Here is a 21,732-nt window from a genome sequence, read left to right on the forward strand (position 1 = left end):
GCCCTCTGAGAGAGGAAGCAGGGTTGCAAGTTTGATCCCAGCCTGGGGAAGTTGGAGAGACCTTGTGTAAAAAAAAAGACCTGGGGATGTAGCCCAGTGCAAAGGCCCTGGTTCAGCCCACAGTATGTAATGCAAATAATAATAATAATAATAGCCATTCCTCTATCTCCCTTGCTAGCCTGGGGCCAGGAAGGAAGGGCTCTGAGCTCCTCTGCCCACCTATTTGTCCCCGAGGGATGACAGGAGGCTTCTGGGACCTGTTGGTAACAGAGCAGGGAAGGAGAGCCCCTGCCCTCCTCCACAATTGGAGGAGCAGCCGGCAGGCTGCAAGGGAGTATTCTCAGCAGCTTTCCCAGGAGGCCTGGGTCAGATTTCAGGTCTTTATTTCTCACCTTTTCACGGTATCTGCACAGCGGAGCTGGAACAGCTGGCAACTGCCCAGTGCGCTTTGGCTGTGAAGATTGTATTTCCAGCCAAAAGCTTTGGGTCCGAACTATTTGGGTAACTACAAGTCCAGCCGTGCAGACAGCGGACAAAGCCCTCCTCTGCATCTCCCAGTTCCTCCCTGCCTCTTCCCAGCACCCCAGCTCCAAACCCTGTGGCCCGGGAGCGCGTCTGTCACCGACCACACAGCTCGACTCCCTCAGCATCCCGTTTTCAAAAGCACTCAGGCAGGGTACAGGACTTGGTTACCAGGACGGCCCAACCTGGCAGTCTTCCATTCCAGGAGGGAAAATCTTTATTACAAAATACTTTAGAAAATAAGTAGAATTAGAGGTAAGAGAGAGCGCCCCATGGAATGGTTGTTCAAAAACAGTGCAGTGTGGAAACAACCCTAGATTGGGAATGAGGAGCCCCAGGGCCTGGCCTGGCTGGCGTTCCCGGGCTGAGGCTGTGGGCCATCCTCCTCTTGGCCGTGTCTCCCTCGCTTACTGAGTGAGGCTCCATCCAGAGACACAGTCTCATGGAAAACGTGCCCCCCCCCTGCTGTCAAGCCCATTCTGTGAACACGTGATGTTGTTTCACTGTAGGAAACCCCGGGAATGTATTCAGGCAAGTCCTGCATCCCTGGCCATCCCGTAGAAGATGCCTCTAGCTGCGATGAGGTTGGCTGGAGAATCGAATTCGGCTACTACGCCTCTGTCCAGGACCAGGACCCTAGTCAGAAAAGACATGGTCAGCTCTGCATCAGCCCAGGGTTCCCTGGATGCCAGCTTCATCAACCCGCCTGATACTGCCATGAGCCTGGCTTGCACATGGGCAGGTCTGCTTGTTCAACTGTGCTCTGAGCTCTCCGGCATCTGCAGCAGTCTCTGGGATCGGACAGGAGGTCCTATTCAGCTCTGCGGGTCTGGGTTCCGAGGCTCTTCCCTACTGAGCCCTGGACTCACCAAGGTCAGCGGACTGCAGCAGGCTGGGTGCAGGGAGCACCAGCTTGTGCCCTAGGCCCTGTGCTCACACCCGCTTTGTCAGGGGACAAAGACATATGGCGAGAGACCAGCTGCAGAGAGGAGGCCAGTGCTGGAATCTGGGGTTCAGCCTTCAGGTCTAGCTGTGGCTGTGAGTAGCTCCCCGCTCACACACACAGGCAGGCCTAGGCCTGGTGTTAGGGTCCCAGTAACCACACAAGGGCGCGTCTGGTGCAGAGCCACAGCCAGCACCCCCACTGGGGTGGGGGAGGCCGGGGTGAGGGAGGCTGGAGGGCCAGGCTGCGCCCCTGCCTGCAGACCTGCAGCCATCTGGCTCCCCAGAAACCATGCCCAGAAGGAGTCTGTGCGGGGTGCTGCCTGGTGACTGCTCCCAAAACCAGTGTCCAGGGACTCAGGTGTTCCAGCTCCCCAGATGTAGCCCAGCAAGCCTGTTCCCCTCCCCTCCGCCCCCTGGCCCTGTGTGTCCCTGGCTTCACCAGATGTCTGTGTCCTCTGTAGGAGTTTTCAACTCCACCCCAAGTCAACCCTTGCTCACCCACTGGCTGGTGCTGCCCTTTCTCAAAGCGCCCATATTTCCGGAACCCTGCCTCCCTCCCAAGGACTCCAAGAGTAGGTTTGCAGTATGACTATTTGATCCATTTCTGTCTGCCCTAGCAAATGAATGCACTCCCAGGCCCTGAGGGGGGCTGATTTTCCTACTCTGGGGCTGCTGGGAAGGAACCAGTTTGATTAACTGGGAAGGGTCCTCTCAGGCCAGCCCCATCCCTGGTCTAGGTCCAGGGCCAGCACTCCCTGTCCTCCTTCTCAGCCCAGTGGACAAAGGGTGGCACCAAGCATCCTTGCTGGCCTCCAAGACCTTGTCAAGAGGGCCTTACTGAAGAAGCCAGTTGGGAGCTGGAAGCTTTTGAGGGCAGGGCCCCCCATCTTTCTCTGGGGTACTAGTGCAACAAGGACACCTAAAGGGGTTTGGGAGCAGTGACAGTTCTTAAGGTCCCCTGCAGTTCACATACATCATTTCATTTACTCCTAGTGATCAGCCCAAGAAACATCATCATTTCCACTTGAAATTGGCTCAGAGAGGCTTTGCAACTCGCCCAGGGTCACGCAGCAGGGAGCAGCTGCATGGGGTCCTCTGGCTCTAACACAGCACTGTCCCTATCACAAGGAATCCGGCTCCCAACAGTGTTTTTGTAGATCTAGCTGCCAACACAAGGACCAGGTGTCTCTTGCATCCTGAGCTCCCTTCTCACCAGGGACCTGGTGGGGTCACTGTGTGATAGAGCAGTGAGACATGAGAGAACTTGTGGGTGACAGTGGGCCAGGGACCTGGTTCCCCTCACCTCACACATTGACAGGAAGCAGCATACAGATGACCTGTCACAAATGCCTACGCCTGGGAGCCCCGGGAGCCTTCCCCACTTGTTAGTAGCTTCCAAGGTTCCTGGTGCCTCAGAACACATCACTATGTCCTCTCCAGCACTCAGGTAGCCCTCATCCCATCTTGGGGTACCCCATCCTATCCCCCCACTGCCCCAGGCCTACCGGGTGTAGTCCATGATGGTGTTGAGCCGGTGGGCGATGGTCAGCACTGTGCAGGCCTCGAACTGGGTGCGGATGGTGGCCTGGATGAGGTCGTCGGTCTCCAGATCAATGGCAGCCGTGGCTTCATCCAGAACCAGGATGCGGCTCTTGCGGAGAAGGGCTCGGGCCAGGCACACCAGCTGCCTCTGGCCCACGCTGAGAGAAAAGCAGGCAGTCCTGGCCGGGTGCCCCACCTGGCCCCCGCCTGCTCCCGGCCCTGCCCTTCCTCACCCACTCCTCCTCAGCAGCCCAGGACTGGCTTCCTGGCTCCTCTCCCCTTTCTCCCACAGCCCAGCCCCCCAGGATCCAGAGTACAGGTCTGGACCCCTCAGGGTCTCCGGGTACATCCAGCCAGTAGTAAACACCTCTGTGGACCCTCTGGTCTGTTTTTGGCACCCCCAGCCCCCACTTTGTGTGTGTTCTTCCTCACTCCTCACTCCTTAGTGTGTGCTATGATGTTTCCCTGCTTTGCTCCATCAGTCACTTACATCTTAGTAAGAATTATTCAACCTGGGTAGTCGCATATAAGCTACCATATGCCTGAGGCTATGGGGACACCTTATCTATTGCTCATCCTCATGGGAAAGGTAGGCCAGGAAGGAGCAGGGAACCAGAGGCCAGGGAAGACTCCCTGTGTTTCTTTACGGGGAACCAGGAGGGGCAGAGGCATAGCTTGAACCTCCCGCCTTGGGCGTCAGAGGCAGCAGACACAGCAAGGCTGTGTTCCCAACCACAGAGGCCACAGCACCCCCACTGCAAGGACAAATCCCTCAGCCCTTCCCAGAGGACTGAGTCACCAGCCTTCCACAGTGAAGGCTGGCCTCCTTTGCTGGCCCTGTCTCTCGACTAATGAAGGTTCTGGCAGCAGAATGGGCAGCCAGATAGGACTTGGGGCTGATTTATAGGGGCCCTGGCACGGGATGCAGGCTGCACTTCAAGCGGCCAGAGGCCCGGCATGGGAGGAGGGGGCGACTCCTGTCTCCCCTTCTGATCTGCGAGGGCTGCAGGGCCCTGCTGGGAAGGGCTGGCAGCACGGAGGACAGGACAGTGACCAGGAAACAGCCCCAGAGCCCACACTGTCGCCTAACCGCCTGCCCGCCTGCCTGGCCAGGTGTGAGTGGTCTTACAGCGCTGCTGGGGTCGAACCAGCTAGGAAATTCTTGGGACAAAACCCAGGTCCTTGATTCCCGCCCTGCCCGTGGCTCCCAGAGCAGCCCTGGGCACATAATTTCATAGCAAGGAGCTTTATTTCCGACCCACAGCACTGCAGTGATGATTAAGCGAGAGAGGAGTGGCCAGAGTATTCTGAACGCTGCTAAATGTAGAGCGAACGTAAAGTTCTTCCTTTGGATTTCTGAGGTCTGGGGAGGGGCTGTGAGGAGAGGGAGGGGCTAATATGAAAAGGGAAATAGAGGGCTGGAGGGTTAGAGAGGGTGGAGAGCGCTTGCGTGGCATGCGAGGGCGCCTAGATCCCCGGTACTGCAGACATGTGTGCGCACACATGCACACGCACGCACGCACACGGAGAGAAGGAAAACCAGAAGCATGGAAGGGGGGGAGGGCAGCTGGCGTTCACAGGAGCGCATCCAGCTAAGCGCCTTTCACTTCCCCGCAGTGGCCCGAAGCCTCGCACGCGGACCACACGTGGTTACAGGCACCGGACGCGCCTCGCCCGGGCTGAGGGTGCTCTGAGGAAGTGCAAGGTACCCACAAGAGTTCATGCTCCCAAGAAAATGTGCAAAATGGACCAGCTGACTGGCATTGTGACGTGCTGAACTGATAATGTTTTAGATACCCCGGTGTAGATAAAATGCAGTTTTAAAATTGATTTCATCTGTTTTCTTTTCTCTCCACTCTTCCTCCTTTTCTTCTTTCCTTTCCTTTTTTTTTTTTTTTTTAAAGGGACAGGCTCAAACCAGGTGGGTCACGAAGCAGTGCTCCTGCCCCAGCCTCCCAGGTAGCTGGGACTACAGGCAGGAGCTGCCTCAGCCACCCAATCTCTTTTTTGCTTTAAATGTGGCTAATGGAATAAATTGTAATTACATATATTTGGCTCCCATTGTACTTTTTATTGGGCAGTGCAGTGTGAAGAGCTGTGGACTATTATTACCCCCATTTTAGAGTGAAGGAAGAGGAGGTGCGGAGAGCTTAAGCAACCTGCCCCGATCACACCAAATCCACAGCCAGAGGTGCGGCTCAGCAGTAGTGCGCTGACCACACCTGCACGAGGCTCTGGGTCCTTTCCCCAGGCTCTGGGTCCTTTCCCCAGGACCAGAGGAAAAGGTCATGCAGCTAACATAAGCCTGAGGATCTCAATCTTTAGACCACATGAGAGTGGCTCTTAGCTAGGTGTGGTGGCCCAGGTCTGTCATCCCAGTGCTCGGAAGGCTGAGGCAGGAGGATCTCTGTAAGCTGGAGGCTTAGCCCAGGCTACATAGTGAGTGTAAGACTGGCCTGTGTGATATATTGATACCTTATCTCCAAAAAATCAAAATAAAACAAAAAGGCCCCACGCAGCCTTGGCAGCCCTGGAGTGGCAAGGGCCAAGGTGAGGAGGTAGCTTGGACTCTCTATCCTTTTGATATCAGGCCTTCCAGCACCCACAGGGTCCCCCGGGGCCACAAGCCAGGGCTGTTACCTGAGATTCTCCCCACCCTCAGAACACTGGAAGTCCAGGCCCGCAGGCTGGGACTTTACAAAGGCGTGCAGGTGGGACAGCTCCAGGGCCTGCCAGATGTCCTCCTCCGAGTACCGGCCGAAGGGGTCCAGGTTCATGCGCAGGGTTCCTGAGAACAGGATGGGGTCCTGGAGATACGACAGGGCCTGAGAGGGGCGGCTCAGGCCCCATGAGGAACCCTGGGCCCAGAGAACCCTGTGCTCCAGGCGCAGGGCAAAGAGTGGGATGAGGGTGGCAGTGACCCCCCTCTGTCCCCAGCCCTCCAGGAGGGAGACTAGGGCCAAGGAGAGGAGAGGGAACATTGCCTGTGGACGACTGATAAACCCAGCTGTGCCCGGCGCTAAGTCCTCTGCTGGAGCAGGAGCCAGAGCCACTAATCTCACTCCAAAGTGTCCAGTCGGCAGAAATACACACCCCGAGGAGCCAGGAAAGCACTATGGAATCCTGAGCCTCATAAGCAGGAGGCCAGGATGCAAGGTCTCGGCATGTGGGGGAGAGTGTTTGCTGGCCCAGGACTGGACGCCCAGCTCTCTGCTAGGGGGTTCTGACCCCTGCCAGCCTCCAAGGCCAGGGAACTTGGCTTGGCCTTCAAGCTACAGAACAGGGGTACCTCCCCCCACCTACTGCATCCGGGGAGATCATGCATGGCCAGACTATGGCAGGCTCACACCTGGGGGATGATGGTCAGCTGAGAACGCAGGTCGTGGAGGCCAATGTTTGCCACGTTGAGGCCATCAATGAAGATTTCACCCTCTGCTGCCTCCAGGATCCGGAATAGGCAGAGGGTCATGGATGATTTGCCAGCTCCGGTGCGGCCCACGATGCCCACCTGAGGGGTGTGGAGGGGGTTTGGGGAAGCCGGTGGGGCACAGGGGCATCTCCAGGTCCCCCCTAGTGGCCTCCCCAGCCATGGGTACCTTCTCACCGCCGTGCACACAAAGACTCAGGTTCCTCAGCACCAGCTCCAGGCCCGGCCGGTATCGCACAGAGTAGTTCCGGAACTCCACCTCCCCATGCAGGGGCCAGCCTTCTGGGGGTCGGCTGCCCTCCACTACCCAGGGGGCCTGGCAGGAAGCGGGGGAGACACAGGAATCAGCTGGGGCACTTCCCCTGTCAAGGTCCCCTCAGGTCCCATCATTGTAAATCCTTTCTCTCTTCTCTCTTCTTTGTAGTGCTGGGGATCAAACCCTGCACATGGCTAGGCAAGCGCCCATTAGCTGCATTCCTAGACTCATCTCTCTGACTTTTTCTGTACAATGGATTGACCCCAGGGCCTTTGCCCTGACCTATATCTCCAGCCCCTTTTCTTTATTACTTAAAATTTTGAGCTAGGGTCTCTTCTTTTTTACTGCATTACCCAAGTTGGGGTTGAATCTGTGATTCTCCTGCCTCAGCCTCCCAGAGTGATGGGTTACAAGGGCTCGCCACCATCTCTTTGACTTTATTCCTGCAGAGCTGCTCCAAAACTTCCCATCCTGTCCCCTCCCATGCTCTTCTCATGCCCTATGCTCTGGAGGTGCCTGCCTTACTAAATGGGACCTGGCACCAGGCAATGGGACACAAGGTTTCCCTAGGAAATGAAGTTTTGCTGCCAGAGGTTACATTCTAGCTCAGGTGCTAGAATACATAAGCAGCTCTGTATAATGTTAAGATCCATGAGTGCCAGGCTGCCCTGGGCTGGTCAGGGAAAGCTTTCTGGAGGAAGTATAACTTAGCACCAGGAAACACAAGGCGCAAGGGCCAGCAAGTGCAAAGGCCTCCAGTGTATTCTGAAGCCCAGAGACAAAGGTGAGAAGCACCAGGCTGAGGCGGGGGGTGGCCCACGGTGAAGGGACTCCCAGGCCACCTGCTTTACCCTGAGCCAGATGCAAAGCCATCAGGGGGACACACACACACACACACACACACACACACACACACACACACACAGGGTCACCGCAAGACCTGGTGCATTCTCAAAGGAGGAGTAACAGGACCAAAGAGCAGGCTGCGGGAGGACCAGGGGGCAGGCTGCGGGGAGCAGGCGAGAGCCAGGGTAATGAGATGGTTCAGAGAGCCTGTATCGAAGAGAATTTAAAACAAGTTCACGACAGAGGCAAGCAGAGAACTGGGGCAGCAGGAGGCAGGGGGCAGGGAGGGCCGTGACAGTGTCTAGCGGAACATTCTCACACATGGACGGGAACCATCCAACAGAGGGAGCACGACTGACAGATCAGGCTTGGCTGAGGACAGAGTCCTGGAGCAGCCTCGGGAAGAGGCAGAGGGGCTGCGGATGGGGCAGGACCAAGGGGCTGGGGCAGAAGGCGGAGGGAGCGCATGTCTTCTAATCCAGTTTGGCAGGGGTGGGAGGGTCAGGCAGGGTCACCAGCTGAGCACAGGGATGCTCAGAAGAGGTTGTTCTGCAAGTGGGAACACAAGCTTCCTGGGGAAGCAAACAGGAAGCCAGCAGTGGTTACACACGTGAAGTCTGGTGGCCGATTTCCTCCAGCCAGCTGTTCTGCAAGTGTGAAGAAGGTGGACAGGAGGCCCCAGGCCAGGGCCTGGGATGGGGGAGAGGAGGAGGAGGGAGAGGGAGGGGTGATAAGGCAGAGAATCTAGGCCAGCTGGGAGGGAGCCGAAGCCGGGAGACGATGGGGAGACGAAGCTACATCACGGGTGTCCTTGCAGGGACAGAGTCCTGGAGCCATGTGGGACTGGGGGCAGGTGAGCCGGGAGAGATGGGAGGTGGTCTGCAAGTGGGGTGCTCGACCCTGAGCACTTGGAGATGGTACAGAATCAGGGCATGGCAACATCTGGGGTGTGACTATGGCCATGGAGAAAGCCTGGACCCCTCACACAACAGAGGGCCCAAGGCCACATCTGGGCTCCGTGGACCAGCCCGGTCCCTTTTGCTGCAATGCCCACCTGCCCCTGCTGTGTGCCACCATCTTCCCTATTTGATCAAAACCCATCCATCTTTGTAATCTCAGCTTGCTCCCTGATCACCCCAACTGCATGATGTCTCTTAGCCTCCTCTTTGGGGGCGCTACCTTCCGGCTACTGTCCACCACAGAGCCTACCACAGGGGTCACCCTCCCACAGAATGAATCTACTGACGACACTGTCTTGCTGAGTCTGAGCTCTCTACACCTACCATCATGAACCTCCGATGCTCTGAGGATTGAGTGGTAGGATGAATGGCTAGATAGATAGCTGTTTGGTTAGATGGATAAATGGGTGGATAGAGCGGTGGTTGCATGGATGGGTGGTTGGGTGAATGGATTGATGGATGAATGGATGGATGGATGGATGGGTAGATGGATAGATGGGTAGATGGATAGATGAATGGATGGATGGAGGGATGAAGAACTAGCTAAACAGCTGACCTCAGGGTGAGGGATGGTGAGCTACCAAGCATACACCCTCAGCTACTCCAGATAGCCCTGCCCTGTACTCATCCCAAAACTCACCTCGGTCTCTGTCTTTGAATACTCCTTGACTCTCTCCACAGCCACAATATTAGACTCCAAATCTGACATCATTCGTATCATCCAGTTCAGAGCCACTGTCACCTGGCCAAGGAGACTGGGTTACGGCAGTCAGAACAGTTCTGAGAAGAGTTCCGTCCTCCAGCTTGCTCCCATCAATGAGGAACTACCCCACCTGTGACCCACAGGTGTGCACACTGAGGCTGCCATCAGACTGTGCCTCAGGCAGTGACGAAGCAGACCTAAGGGAGGACTGCCTCACACCTTGTCAAACTCAAATATGGATAAGCCTCCCGAGAGATTTCTGTTAAGATGCAGCTTCTGACTCAGTGGGTCGGAGGGGGAACCTGAAAGTCTCCATTTCTAACAAGCTCCCAGAAAATAGCAGGTCCCAACCCAGGCACCACCCTTTGTGTTCCAAAGAAGTCTTGGTAGAAATGCAGAATCCTGAGCTCCACGCTAGACCTGGTGAATCAGCATGTAGGTTTTAACGAGCTCTCCAGGTGGCCCGCATACATGAACGTTTGAGAAGCCTGGCCTGCCTGGTTTTTGCCTTTTGTTCAGCAAAGCATTCGAGATTCAAGCCACCCAAGGCATTAACAATTCGCTCTGCTCTACTCGAATTCTATTTGCAGTTACATAAGTCTCTGGCAATTTAGGCTGGTGTCAGAATGACCTGCCTCACCTGCAGCCCGGCTCCTGTCAGCTGATCTGCAAATTGTTCCTTGGTAACCAGGGCCCCTTGAAGATTTTAAACCCACAGATGTTCAAGTCTCTTGTATAAAATGGTGTAGTGTTTGCATGTAACCTCTGCCCACCCTCCAGTTGCTTGAAATCCTGTCTAGAGGACTGAGAACACCCGATAGGATGCCTACGCATCCATCCATTTGCAAGGATTCAGTGTAGTACCTGCCACCGCAAATTTAAGTCTTGCTTTTTCAGGGGAAGTTTTTGAATTTTTTTTCATAAATATTTCCCATCTGCTGCTGGCTGAATCCTTGCATGTAGACAGATCCAAGGAGGGTGACAATCCTTTCTCCCACATTCACAGGAAGTATACCTTGGCCCTATGCTCCCCTGGGGCAAGACTTCTGTCTGGTCAAACTACATTTTGCCCAGACATCAGTTCTGTTTGTCTTTTGGGGCTGACCTCCAAGATTGCTTCTCCAATCTTGGGGGACACTCCCCTGTGTTTTGTTCTTCCCATGACAAGGTCTTACTCTCTGGTACAAGGGTCTCCCCAAGTCTGTGAGCTCACAGTGCCTGAGATTAGAACCTGCACTATCCCCATATTGAGCAGAAAAGGCCACCCAGTTGGGGCTCTGCTCAGGGTCCCGGGCTTCGTATACCTGTAGGGCATAGGATACAGAAAGGCCCACGAGCCCCGGACTCAGGCTGTTCCTCCCAATCACCGCAAACAGGGCAGCGAAGAGCACCACGCAGTTCCCCACAAACTCTACATGGACGCCCAGCCACCTGCAGGGGGCCAACCAGGAGGAGAGAAGAGGAGATGAGACCAGGTATGGGGTGAACCCGCTTTCCCTTTAGGTAGAGAGCTGCCAGCAGTCCTGGAAGAGGAGGCTTCTGACCGGTTGGAGGCGATGGAGGAGTAGCAGCTCTTCTGGTTGGTATCCACCTTAATGTCACTGAGGACCTTGAAGTCCTCGGTACGGCCATATGCCCGGATGACGCTGGTGCCAGTCACCGTCTCCGAAAAGTGGGAGTAGATGGGTGAGCGGCTGATGGACTCCAGTCGCTTGAGCTGCCGGGATGTGGCCACATAGAAACGCTGATGGGGAAGAGGAAAGAGCGTGACGGGTCAGGGCCGTGGAACCCCCAGCTCAGTCCTGTCCATCCTCCAAGCCTCCCATGCACCTGGGCCTCTTCCCAGCCAGCGCCACTCGCCCCAAGAGGCTTCAGTGCCTTCTCCTTCCTTCAGTGGGAGGCTCAGCATCTTGATGTTCGTTCTAGCCTTTCCCTGTGTTCAGCTTCCTCTGCCCCGCCACTTCCTCCCCAGAGCCCTCCCTGCTTTCCTCCTAGCTCCTGCCTCCTGGACTGCTCCTCAGGCCGCCAGTGCATCTGGGCCCCAGCATTGACTTCAGCCTCTTAAGTGGTTAAATACCCAGCTCCACCCAGGGCCTCGGTAATGTATTCAGTCAAACGATTTTGTAAGACTTCCAAAAACGAGGTAACTTTGGATCCTTTTTCTGGAAAAGCCCTTCTACCTTGTTGTTTCCACTTTAGTCCCTCAAAAACATGATTCTTTCTTCACTGTCTCTTTCCCTGGGGGACCCCCACCCTCACTGGTCACGCCTCATGGAGGAGCAGGAGCCCCAGGGACTAACCGGCTTAGACACTGCATGTTTAGATGTGGATAAAAGGGCAGGAATACTGTATCCCAGGCGGTGAACACTATTTTACTACAAAACGGCTAAAAAGAAGGAAACCCAGGGCCAATCAATGTATAAGAACACAGTTTATGATCACAAGTGACACGATGAGGTAGGCTCTAGCAATCTATCTTTACAGGAAAGTTAAAAAGGAATTTCAAGGAAGTAAAGTAACTGACCACAGTTCCTAACTAAACAATGCATCCCACCCTACACTTCCTGGTCAGCAGTCCTCAAAAAGCCCCGCCCACATTAGAGCCCACCCACATCACAGCCCACCCACATCAAAAGCCCACACCTGCAAGGGGCCCAAACCAGAGCCCCGCCCACACCAAGCCCCGTCCACACCAAGCCCCGCCCACATCAAAGCCCCGCCCACATCACACCCAGGCACCTGCACAAAGCCATAGAACACAGCGAGAGGCACGATGACCACCAGGAAGAGCGGTGTGCTGGCCACGATGATCACCAGGATGGAGAGGGAGGTGTACAATGAATTGAACAGCATGAGGATGGTCGGGGCCAGAAGTTCATCAATGACATAGATGTCCCTGGAGAAGCGGTTGAGGATGCGGCCAGAGGGCGTGGTGTCGTAGAAGGACTGCGGGGACTGCATCTTGTTCTGCAGCAGCCTGTGGTGCAGCAGGCACGCAGCCTGAACGCCTCCCATTGCCATGGTGAAAGCCGAGAGCATCACCAGGACCCCTGTGAAGGTGGCAGAGAGGTCACCGGGGAGCAGGGCAGGCCTGGAGGGCAGCAATGTGGCTGGGGGTGGCACAGAGCTAAAGGAGAGTCAGGGATGTGGCTCCTGGTTGGAGGAGCTCACCTTGCAGAATCCCCAGGGCAGCATAGACGCCCAGCCTCAGGGAAGTGTTGTTCTGCCTGCTGTCCATGGTGGCCTCGTTGGTCCATTCGCTGAGCCACACATTGGCCCCGATGGAGGCTGCACTTTGGCCGGTGTACAGGACACAGATAGCCAGCGTGGTCCAGAGCCCCACAGCCTTGGCATAATCCCAGAACACACTCAGCTTCACCTGCAGGCGGTAGCCGAGGCAGTTGGGGACAGAGGACTCCATGAGCTGCTGGGGCCTGCTCATGGCCACCCGTGTCCACCCTACTCACCGTGCCCGTCTCTGCCTTCTCCTCCTGGATGAGTGTTCCGGTCTCCTTCGCCTTTGCCACCTGCTCGGCCTCTGATGCACTCTGGTGTCTCCGAAGCACAGGCCGAGCCTGGCCCTCCCCGTCAGAAGACATGGTGCTCAGCTGCCTGGGGATGCAGCAGGTCAGACCCAGGCCAGTAGCCTCTGACACTTACACTCCCCCACTGACAGTGGCAACCCCTCCCTCCAGGGTGGAGGCTAAGGGGGGTGCCCAACTGTACCCCACTGCCAGGGCTCGGAGTCCTGCTGCAGCCTTGTGGGGGCAGGGCTGGGGGCTCTCAAGGGCTCACCTCATGAGCTGCTTCTGGACCTGGAACAGGGCCGGCTCAGTGTCCGTCACGTCTGTGTGGGTGCTAAGTGTGTCCTCAATCAGCAGCACCTCCTCATCGCCATTTTCCAAGGCTGCAGAGGGGAGAGGAGGGTGCATGATGCTGCCTATCACCCCACACCCCACTTCCACTCCAGTGAGGGGTTCTGACCGACAGACATGAGCAAGGATGAGAGGGTTTGGAAGGGTACCCAGAAAGCCAGCATAGAATGGTTGCTCCAGGCACTACAGGGAAGGGACTCAAATGTCAAGGCTGGGACGTGAGCTCTAGCCTCAGACAGGCTGAGCTACCATCCCACTTCCTGGCTGCACGACCAGGAAAGAAAGGTGCAGGAAAAAAATGACCAGTCATGCTACCTGGCACATGGCGTCTCTGTGATGACCAGAGCAGGAAGGGTGTGGGTCAAGCGCCTTGCCTGGTGCAGGGCACTTGGCAGACGCTCAAGGCAGTGGGTGAGGAGCTCAGGAAAGGGCCCTGAGCCAACCCAGAGTCTGCAGTTGGGAGCCCTGAGGACAGGGAGGTTTTATTTGCTCACCGTTTTCTGTCCAAGAACATTGCCTGGTCTCAGTGATTGTTCAATAAATCTTGGTGGATAAGTAAATGTTTTTACTAAACACTTGCACATTTGTTAAACAGTGTATCCATCAAGCAGTTTGGGCCTGAGCCCATTGCTTCTCCTGACGGAAGGAAGACAGACTGGGAGGCTTGAACTGCTGACCCAAGATCTGACTGGGAAGAGGAGGAAGTGGGACTTAGCTACGTCCAGTTCGCTTTCCCTCTCGTGACATCCGGTCTGACTGTCCCACAGATGGCCCGGCTTTCCCAAGAGGCCTCAGGTGTGGGATTTGGAAGGGCCAGGGTGGCGCGTACCCATCCTGTGGAGCACCTGCTGCTCCTCCACCGGGCCCTCATCAAATGTGTAGTTGCGGAGGAAGTTGGCAAAGCTGCCATCGCGCTGCATCAGCTCTGAGTAGGGGCCCATTTCAGACACCTGCCCATCGGCCATCACTATGATGAAGTCCGTCTGGGGCAGGAAGCTGATGCCATGTGTCACCAACACCCGGGTCTGTGGAGAAAGCAGCAGGCTGTTGGCCCTCAGTGTGTGCCAGGGGGAACAGGTGGGGACACCCAGGACACACCCTGTGCGCCCCATGGGCTGCTCAGTGCCTCTGGGGTATGCATCTCAGGTCTCACCTGAGCCCCTCAGCCTCCCACCAGGTTCCTCCTAGAGGGTAGCCCTGGCTCCTATCCTGCGGCCTCACCTTGCCCGCCAGCACGCCTTCTGGCCCAATCACGTGGTCGAAGATGTGTTTCGCCACGTGGGAGTCCACGGCTGACAGTGGGTCGTCCAGCAAAAAAATGTCAGCGTTGCTGTAAACGGCTCGGGCCAGACTGACCCGCTGCCGCTGGCCCCCAGAGAGGTTAATGCCCTGGAGGAAGGAGGAGGGGGAGGAAGAGGGAAGTGCTGGATCCAAGGCGGACTGGCCCAGGGAGACAGGGAATGATGTGGCCGCACAGCAGGGCGGGCCTCTGGATCTTCCTTTCATAGGGTGTCCAGCTGACGGGGGAGCTGAGGGCCACCAAGCAAGGGGCAGTGACTCTCAGAGTCCTCCTGGATAGCCGAGGCCTCCTTCTCTCTGGCAGGTGGCCCCAGCCACCCCAGGATCTGTGGATGGATGAATGGCAAGTGGCCAGTGATACACTGGATACCACCCAGCCCGAGAAGCACGAGACGCTAGCACGAGGCTTGTGGCCACACCTTGGGGATGCTGTGCTACGTGGGATAAGCTAGTCACGAGAAGACGAGCGACGTGGGAATCCACCAACATGGGGTGCCCAGAGTAGTAACTGAATTCCAAGAAGCTGAGGACTTTGGCAGAGGAGGAGCCCTGGACAGTGACCGTCCAGTGGGGACAGACTTCCAGCTTGGCAAGACAAAAAGGTTCTTGGAGATTGTTGTGTGACACTTCGAATGCATGTAATGTGACCAGACCACAGGTTGAAATATGGTGGTACTTTTTATGTTGTATGGACTTTGCTTCAACTAAAAATAAACTAAGAGGCCAGGTATGGTGGTATTTGCCTGTAATCGAAGCACTTGGGAGGCTGAGACAGGAGGATTGCTGTGATTTTGAAGTGAGCCCCAGCTGTTTAGTGAGTTCAAGAACAAATTGAACTCCATAGTGAGATCCTGCCTCAATAAAAAATAAAATAAAACAAAATAAAAGTTAAGCAGGGCGTGGTGGCCCATGAATGTGATCCTAGCAGTTAGGGAGCTGAGGCAGGAAGATTTTGAGTTTGAGGCCTGGGCTACATAACAAGTTCAAAGCCAGTTTGGACTGCATAGTGATGAGTGGGTGGATGGATAGACGGTGTTTCTTTCTCGGTTGTTTTGTTTTGTTTGTTTTTGGTCTTTTTGAGATAGGTTCTCACCATGCAGGTCAGGTGGGCCTTGAACTCACAGCAATCCTCCTGCCTCCGCCTCCCAAGTGTTGCAATTACAAGCACACCTGGCTTCTTCCTCAGTTATTAAGATTCAGCTCCTGCAATGCCTTTCCTCACGAAGGCTTCCCTTCGGTGCCCTCCCTGTACCCTGCACAGGCCTTCCCCGGGCTCCAGGGAATTCTACAGCCCCAGCTGTTCATGAGTCAGCCTCTCCTGGTCATAGACCTGCTTCCCCAGGGCCCAGCATGGAGCTGGACATGATGTTACACCACTGGGAAAAGAGTGAATGAGGGTTGGGAAGGGACTCCGTACCTTCTCTCCGATCTCCGTCTGGTCTCCACCAGGCAGCATCTTCAGGTCAGCTAACAGGGCACAGGCCTCCAGCGCCTGCTGGTAGCGCTTAGGGTTCATGGCTTGGCCGAACAGCACATTTTCCTGAAGTGTACAGTTCTGGATCCATGCCAGCTGGGGCACGTAGGCCACAGAACCCTGGCCACAAAAGAAGGTCCCTTTGGGGCTTGTCCATGGCCTGACCAGGCCTCACACCCTTGCCGGGAGCCCTTAGCCTCTCACCTTCACAGACACTGTGCCTTCCAGCTTCTCCATCTCTCCCAGCAGAGCAGAGATCAGCGAGGACTTCCCACAGCCCACGGGCCCCACTACGGCCACGAGAGCCCCTTTCCGGATCTGGATATCGAGGCTGGGAGCAAGGAGCCCCAGTTAGAGGCTGGGATCCTATTTGGTCCCCAGGCTATGACAGGCAGACCCTCCGCTTCCTCCCTCCCTCCTTGCATTGCCAGTGGACAGGAAGTGGGGTGAAACTGTTGATCTGGCCTCCTGCCCTCTGTGGGTACCTGTGCAGGGTTGGGGGCAGGTCCTGGGCCCAAGTGAAGGTGCCACCATGAATGGTGATGGTGTAGCCTGGGAGAGCCAAGCGCACAGGGTCAGGGTGCCCAGGGTTGGGAAGTAGGTGGAGTGGGGCTGAGGACAGGGGCAGGTCCCTGGGGAAGGGGCAGAGTGGCAGGGGGAGCCAAGGTGAAGATTTCCAGACCTGGCGAGATGGTCTTTCTCTCCACACACTGGGGGTCAATTTCATCCTGGCTCAGGAAATGCTGAATCCGTTTCAGAGACACGTTGGCCTGCGAGAGGGTGTCAGTCAGCGCCAGAGGCTGCTCCTCCCATCCCCCACCCCTGCAGCCCTTGCTTGGTCCCCAGCTTCCTGGGCTAAGCAGGGTTGTCATCCCCCCATCCCCCACCAAGGGCCCACTCACAGCTGCTGGGCTCTTTCTGGTGCCCGAGCCTTCCATGGCTCCTTCTTCTCAAAGATAAGGTCCCAGCTGGAATTCAGAGGCTGTCTCTCCAAACAACCCTCTTAGCCTCCTCTGACTCCAGGGACTCTCACTAAACAGCCCTACCCTAGGGACCCTTTCTGACCTCACCGCCCACCCTAACTCTAGCAACAGCTCAGCCCTGCCTGGGTTACCTGGGTCAGACCACTGATTAACCTTGGCAGCATGTTGAGGGGATTCTTTAAGATGTTGAACAAGGCCAAGGACACAAAGGCCTTCTCGGCGTCCAGCACGTTGTCCTGGTCCACACACACGTACACCCCGAGGGTGATCAGGGTCACCTGGGGAGCGTGGGAGTGGGCGTCAGGTGGGGCCTGGGCTGGCCAGGCAGGAGGCATCGGCCCGGCCCCGGCAGCAAGCTCACCAGGAAGGGGGTGCAGACCCAGATGAAGGTGGAGACGGCTTGGAGGTAGGTGCCCTTGCGTAGCAGCTGGAGCTCACCCTGCCGGATGCCCTCCACCTGCTGCAGGAAGCTGGGCTCCCAGGCATACAGCTTCAGCACCTTGATGCCTCCCAAGATTTCTGTCATCAGCTTGATGCGTGAGTCCTTCAAGTTCATCTGTTTCACCTGTGCAGTGCGGTGAGCAGCAGTGACACATCCAGCCCCCTCCCCTGACCTCCTTCACCATGTCCTCGTGCATGGTGGCCACTGCTTCACGCCATCCTCCTGCTGCCTCCACCTCCCTGCCAGGCCGGGGTGCCCACCCCATCCCTTCCTACCTGCATCCCCTGCCTGGGAAAGTCAGTTCCACTCTCAGTGCCACCATCGCTGACCACAGATTTCTAAAGTGCCCCGTACTCCCCTCAGCTCCCATCGCCGGCCCTGTCCTTATCACCAGTCAGACCTGGAGCTTCCCGAGGGTCTGGATCACTCGTGTCTGGGTTCCTTCAGCCCTGAACCGGACGTTCTGCCTCTCACAATAATTTATCCATTTTCTTTCTTTCTTTTCTTTTTTTTGGGGGTGGGGTGGGGTGGGGCTTGGGGATCAAACTCACAACCTCCCACTTGCCAGGCAGGTGCTTACGTTGCTGAGCTAAATCCCCAGCCCCAATTTATCCATTTCCAGCCTTGCCAGTGTCTACTCTGCCTCACACAGCTGATGCAGGTAATAAGAAACAATTACCCGAATAATTGCTTAATCACAAATTGTGATGTGTACCCTAAGGGGAAATAGGAGAGTGCTAAGCAAGAATAATGGGGTGGGATAGGGTACCAAGGGGACCTCTGGAGAAAGCCAGTTTATGTCAGGGTGGGGGAGGAAAGGAGTTAGGCCTCATGGGAGGGTTAGACAGAGGGAATCGTGCGAGTGGTGGTCCAGAGGAACACAGAACTGTGATGCTGCACGCCTGTAATCCCTGCACTTGGCCAAGGCAGGAAGATCACCATGAGTTTGAGGCCAGCTTCGGCTACGTGGTGAGTTCAGGGCCAGCCTGAACTATACAGCAAGACTGTGCCTCAACAGAACAGAACAAGACAAAACAAAGGGGTACACGAGGGAAAAGGCCAACTTGGCTGAAACTGAACTATACCAAGGGGCTGAGGACTCACGAGGTAGGAGGGAGCCCAGTGGGTGGGCTTAGGGTGCTGATCTTTTAATCTACGTGCAGTGGGAAGCTGCTCAGGACTTCTGTAAATGTTTGCAAGTGGACTAAATGACTGTCCATCTATGCAATGGTACACAGCATAGTAGGGAAAGTTCTCATAAGGCCTGGGTTCAAGTCCTAGCACTGCTGGACTCCAGACTTTGGTAATGTGCCCTGGCCTTGGTCTATGGGGCAGGCGGATGGAGCTAAGGTTTGTGCAGGTGGCTTGTGGGCGCCCATCCTCAGACTCCAGGAAGTGAAGAGGGGGGCGCCTGGCCCGATGTGGGGGTCTCCAACAGCACCCACCTGGTAAGCGTGCATCTTCATGGCCACAGCGCCATTGAGTGGGATCAGCAGGACCATGAGCCCCACGCCAGCCAGGACAGAGGGACCCAGGATCTGGGGAGGCACAGGGAGGCCAATAAGACCGATGGACGGATAACCCAGCTCAACACACAGAACCCAACAGAGACCTGAAACATGCCAGCCAGCCAGCCAGGACAGAAAACCAGGGGCAGCAGCCATCAGATAACGACGACAGACAGCAGACCTAGAAACGTGTCAGGATATACCCAAAAGCCAAGCAAGCAGACAGACAATGGCACCACACGCGTACTGTCTCCAAGTCCCACGGCTCCCAGATTTGGGAGGTAGGGTCATAGCACCGGGCAGAAAAGGCTCCATGGCAGGTGCCAGCAGCCACGTCCCCCACTACCTAGGGGAGCTCTGATGTGCATGACCCAGACTGAGCGCGTCGCCCCTTCTGCAGCAGGAGAGCTGGGTCAAGACTGAAGTGTCACCTGCCAGAGGAAGTAGATGGCCAGGATGACCTGCAGCGGAGTTGCCCACAGCAGGTTGAGGAAGGGGAAGACATCCATGAATCGCTGAGCATCCACCGACATGAGGTTGACTATTTCTCCCACTGTGGACTCACGTTTGACTGAGTTGGTGATGACCAGCGCCTGCCGGGGGACAGCACAGGGTGGGCCAGGCTTGTGAGCCTGTGCTGAACTGCCCCAGGGAAGTCTCCATGTAGCGCCGGGCTCCCGCTCACCTTCCTGTAGATGACGCCGATGACCCCCGTGCGGACCCTTAGGGCCGACACAAAGATGCAGTGGTAATACTGGTGTAGGATCAGGGTCTGTACCAAGGCACAGACAAACATCAGTCCAGCCAGCAGGAAGCCCCACCAGGAGGGGGCCTCGGGGTTGGAGATGAACTGGATCAACATGCTGTAGGGGCGGGGAGGGAGGAAGCCATGAGGGGGCACCCGGCCTTCCCTGTCCCCTCAGCCCCACCTGGGCCAGATCTCAGGGTCCCCTTCCCTGTACCCATGGGCCCTGCTGGCTGGCCCTCTGTCATACTCCCTACCAGGCCTACCCAGTCTCTCCTTTCTTTCTTTTTCTCTCTTTTTTTTCTTTGCAAAACTGGGAATTGAAACCAGGACCTTCACATGGGGTACATCCCCAGCCTCTAAAAAAATTTTTTTTTCTTTCTTTTTTTTTTTTTTTTACGTTGAGACAGGATTTCGCTACGTTGCCCAGGGGTGGGAGACAACTCCAGAGACTCCCCTTGAATGCAAAACCATTACTGAGACTTTGATTATTTGGCGACTTATTTCCTTATACTGATATGTAGAGAGCTGGCTATGGTAGTTCCTTCTCTCTTCAATCAGCTCTAAGCATTGTAAATAAGGACAGCAGAGGTGCTGGTGTAATCTCTAAAGCCAACAGTCAGTCCTGTTTCCTCACATAGTGTTCTCCGTACAGGATATGAGCACAGTGGGATGTTAGAGCCAGTCAGCCCCTAGAATGTCAACTGGGTATGAGCCTCAAGGAAAAGAGGCTGTGACTCCCCAGGGCACAAGAGTACATACCAGAAACCAAAGCCACAGCCTCTCAAAACGATTCCATCGCTATCTTTTTTTTTTTTTTTTGGTACCAGGGATCGAACTCAGGACTGTGCACTTGCCAGGCAGGCACTTATGCCGCCGAGCTAGATCCCCAGCCCTCCATTGCTATCTTAATTAGATTATGTGAATTTTTCCTTCTGCATATCTCTTTCTCTCACCTGGCCAGCCAGCTCAAGTTCCTCATATAATTCCTGCCATCCTCACTGTCACTCATCCCTGAACCACCCCACTTCTTAACAAGATAATAAATGCTGGGAGAGGCCTAGGATCAGGGCCTTTGCCCACATGTCCTCACGGGATTGGACTTAGGACCCCCTGGCTGCCCTTAATTTGGAATCTGTCTTGGTGTCTTTACTCTCCCCGTGGGTTGCACTGGTGGTGGTAGACTGGAATTAATGTGCTGGGATTCCAATAAGGTCTCAATGAGACTACAAATGTAACTTTTTGGATTGTGAGGAAAACTAAAAAGAGGATTACAATACTTGGATGACTGAAATCAATATTGGGGATTACAATGTTGAACTTGCAATGTTCTTGCCTCAGCCTCCTGGAATGCTGTGATCATAGGTGTATACTAACACTACTGGTGCCTGTCACCTCCCTAAACCGTGTGGCAGGAAGCAGTGCCACATTGTTAGAGTAGGCTTTCTTGAGCTGCAGAATGTTCTGGAGAAGTCACCAGGCCACCAGACTCTCGTTCCTCAAACCCAACTTCCCGACACCTTCTGGGCCCTTGTCCACCTCCTCTTCCTGACCTTCTTCCTCCCCCTTCTAACTCCTGACCCCATGCCTTTGCCCTGCCCTTCTCTGCAGCTCTCAATCTTCCCATGTAACCATCCCTGGTCACCCACAAACTTCCCTCCGTACACTGGCCCACACCCTTTGCTCCTGCCTTGGAAGAGAGAGTGTCTCTTCTGCATGGCAAGCCCAGTCCTGCCTCCCCAGCCCTGGGTCCCAACCACCTCTGCAGGAGCAGGCCTGGGGGGTGCAATCCTCAGTAACCTCCCAGCCTCAGGCTGCTCTCTCCACGGTGGGGTGAAGCTTAGGCACACGGGGCCAGCCATCCATCCCAGAGCCAAGTCACCCCTTCTCTAGGGGTTGAGTGTGTCTCCCAGAATGCTCAGGGCCTGATCCCTGTGCCTACAGATGTGGTCTCATCTGGACACAGGTCCTGGGGTTGTAACTAGGATGAGGTCACATGGGAGCAGGTGTCTACATGCACAGAGAAGGCCAGGTGATGACAGAGGCACAGGTGGGAAGGAAGGGCACTGTTATAGGGTGTGGACACGAGGACTGCTGGTCACAGCTGCTACCTTGGGAGAGGCAGGTGATGAGGCCTCATCCACAACCTCTGGAGAGAGCCAGCTCGGCCCTCTCTTGGTTTTGGACCTGTGGCCTCCTGAATTTT

At 55.8% G+C, this 21,732-nt stretch overlaps 1 protein-coding gene across 5 annotated transcripts in view; it reads right to left on the reverse strand.

The window, feature by feature from the left end:
- Positions 1–685: 685 nt before the first annotated feature.
- Positions 686–21,732, reverse strand: part of Abcc3 (ATP binding cassette subfamily C member 3) — a 40,402-nt gene continuing 19,355 nt past the window's right edge. The window contains exons 9-31 of one of the 5 annotated variants that reach the window (XM_003467039.4): positions 19,467–19,644; positions 19,213–19,374; positions 18,719–18,811; positions 17,193–17,396; positions 16,963–17,109; positions 16,531–16,618; positions 16,334–16,400; positions 16,053–16,179; positions 15,792–15,968; positions 14,297–14,464; positions 13,905–14,100; positions 12,996–13,107; positions 12,668–12,812; positions 12,372–12,579; positions 11,940–12,250; positions 10,745–10,944; positions 10,505–10,631; positions 9,138–9,239; positions 6,606–6,752; positions 6,359–6,517; positions 5,650–5,816; positions 2,973–3,167; positions 686–1,158 (exon numbers count right to left, since the gene is read on the reverse strand). In XM_003467039.4, the coding sequence (XP_003467087.1) occupies positions 1,050–1,158; positions 2,973–3,167; positions 5,650–5,816; positions 6,359–6,517; positions 6,606–6,752; positions 9,138–9,239; positions 10,505–10,631; positions 10,745–10,944; positions 11,940–12,250; positions 12,372–12,579; positions 12,668–12,812; positions 12,996–13,107; positions 13,905–14,100; positions 14,297–14,464; positions 15,792–15,968; positions 16,053–16,179; positions 16,334–16,400; positions 16,531–16,618; positions 16,963–17,109; positions 17,193–17,396; positions 18,719–18,811; positions 19,213–19,374; positions 19,467–19,644 (3,589 nt within the window). In that variant the 3' untranslated portion in view covers positions 686–1,049. The other 4 variants (XM_013149523.3, XR_010048273.1, XM_063251344.1 and 1 more) reach the window with 4 other exon arrangements.

Source organism: Cavia porcellus, unplaced genomic scaffold (assembly GCF_034190915.1).
Source record: "Cavia porcellus strain 051 isolate PalLab524CR breed Dunkin Hartley unplaced genomic scaffold, mCavPor4.1 scaffold_6, whole genome shotgun sequence".
NCBI classification, from domain to species: Eukaryota; Metazoa; Chordata; class Mammalia; order Rodentia; family Caviidae; genus Cavia; species Cavia porcellus.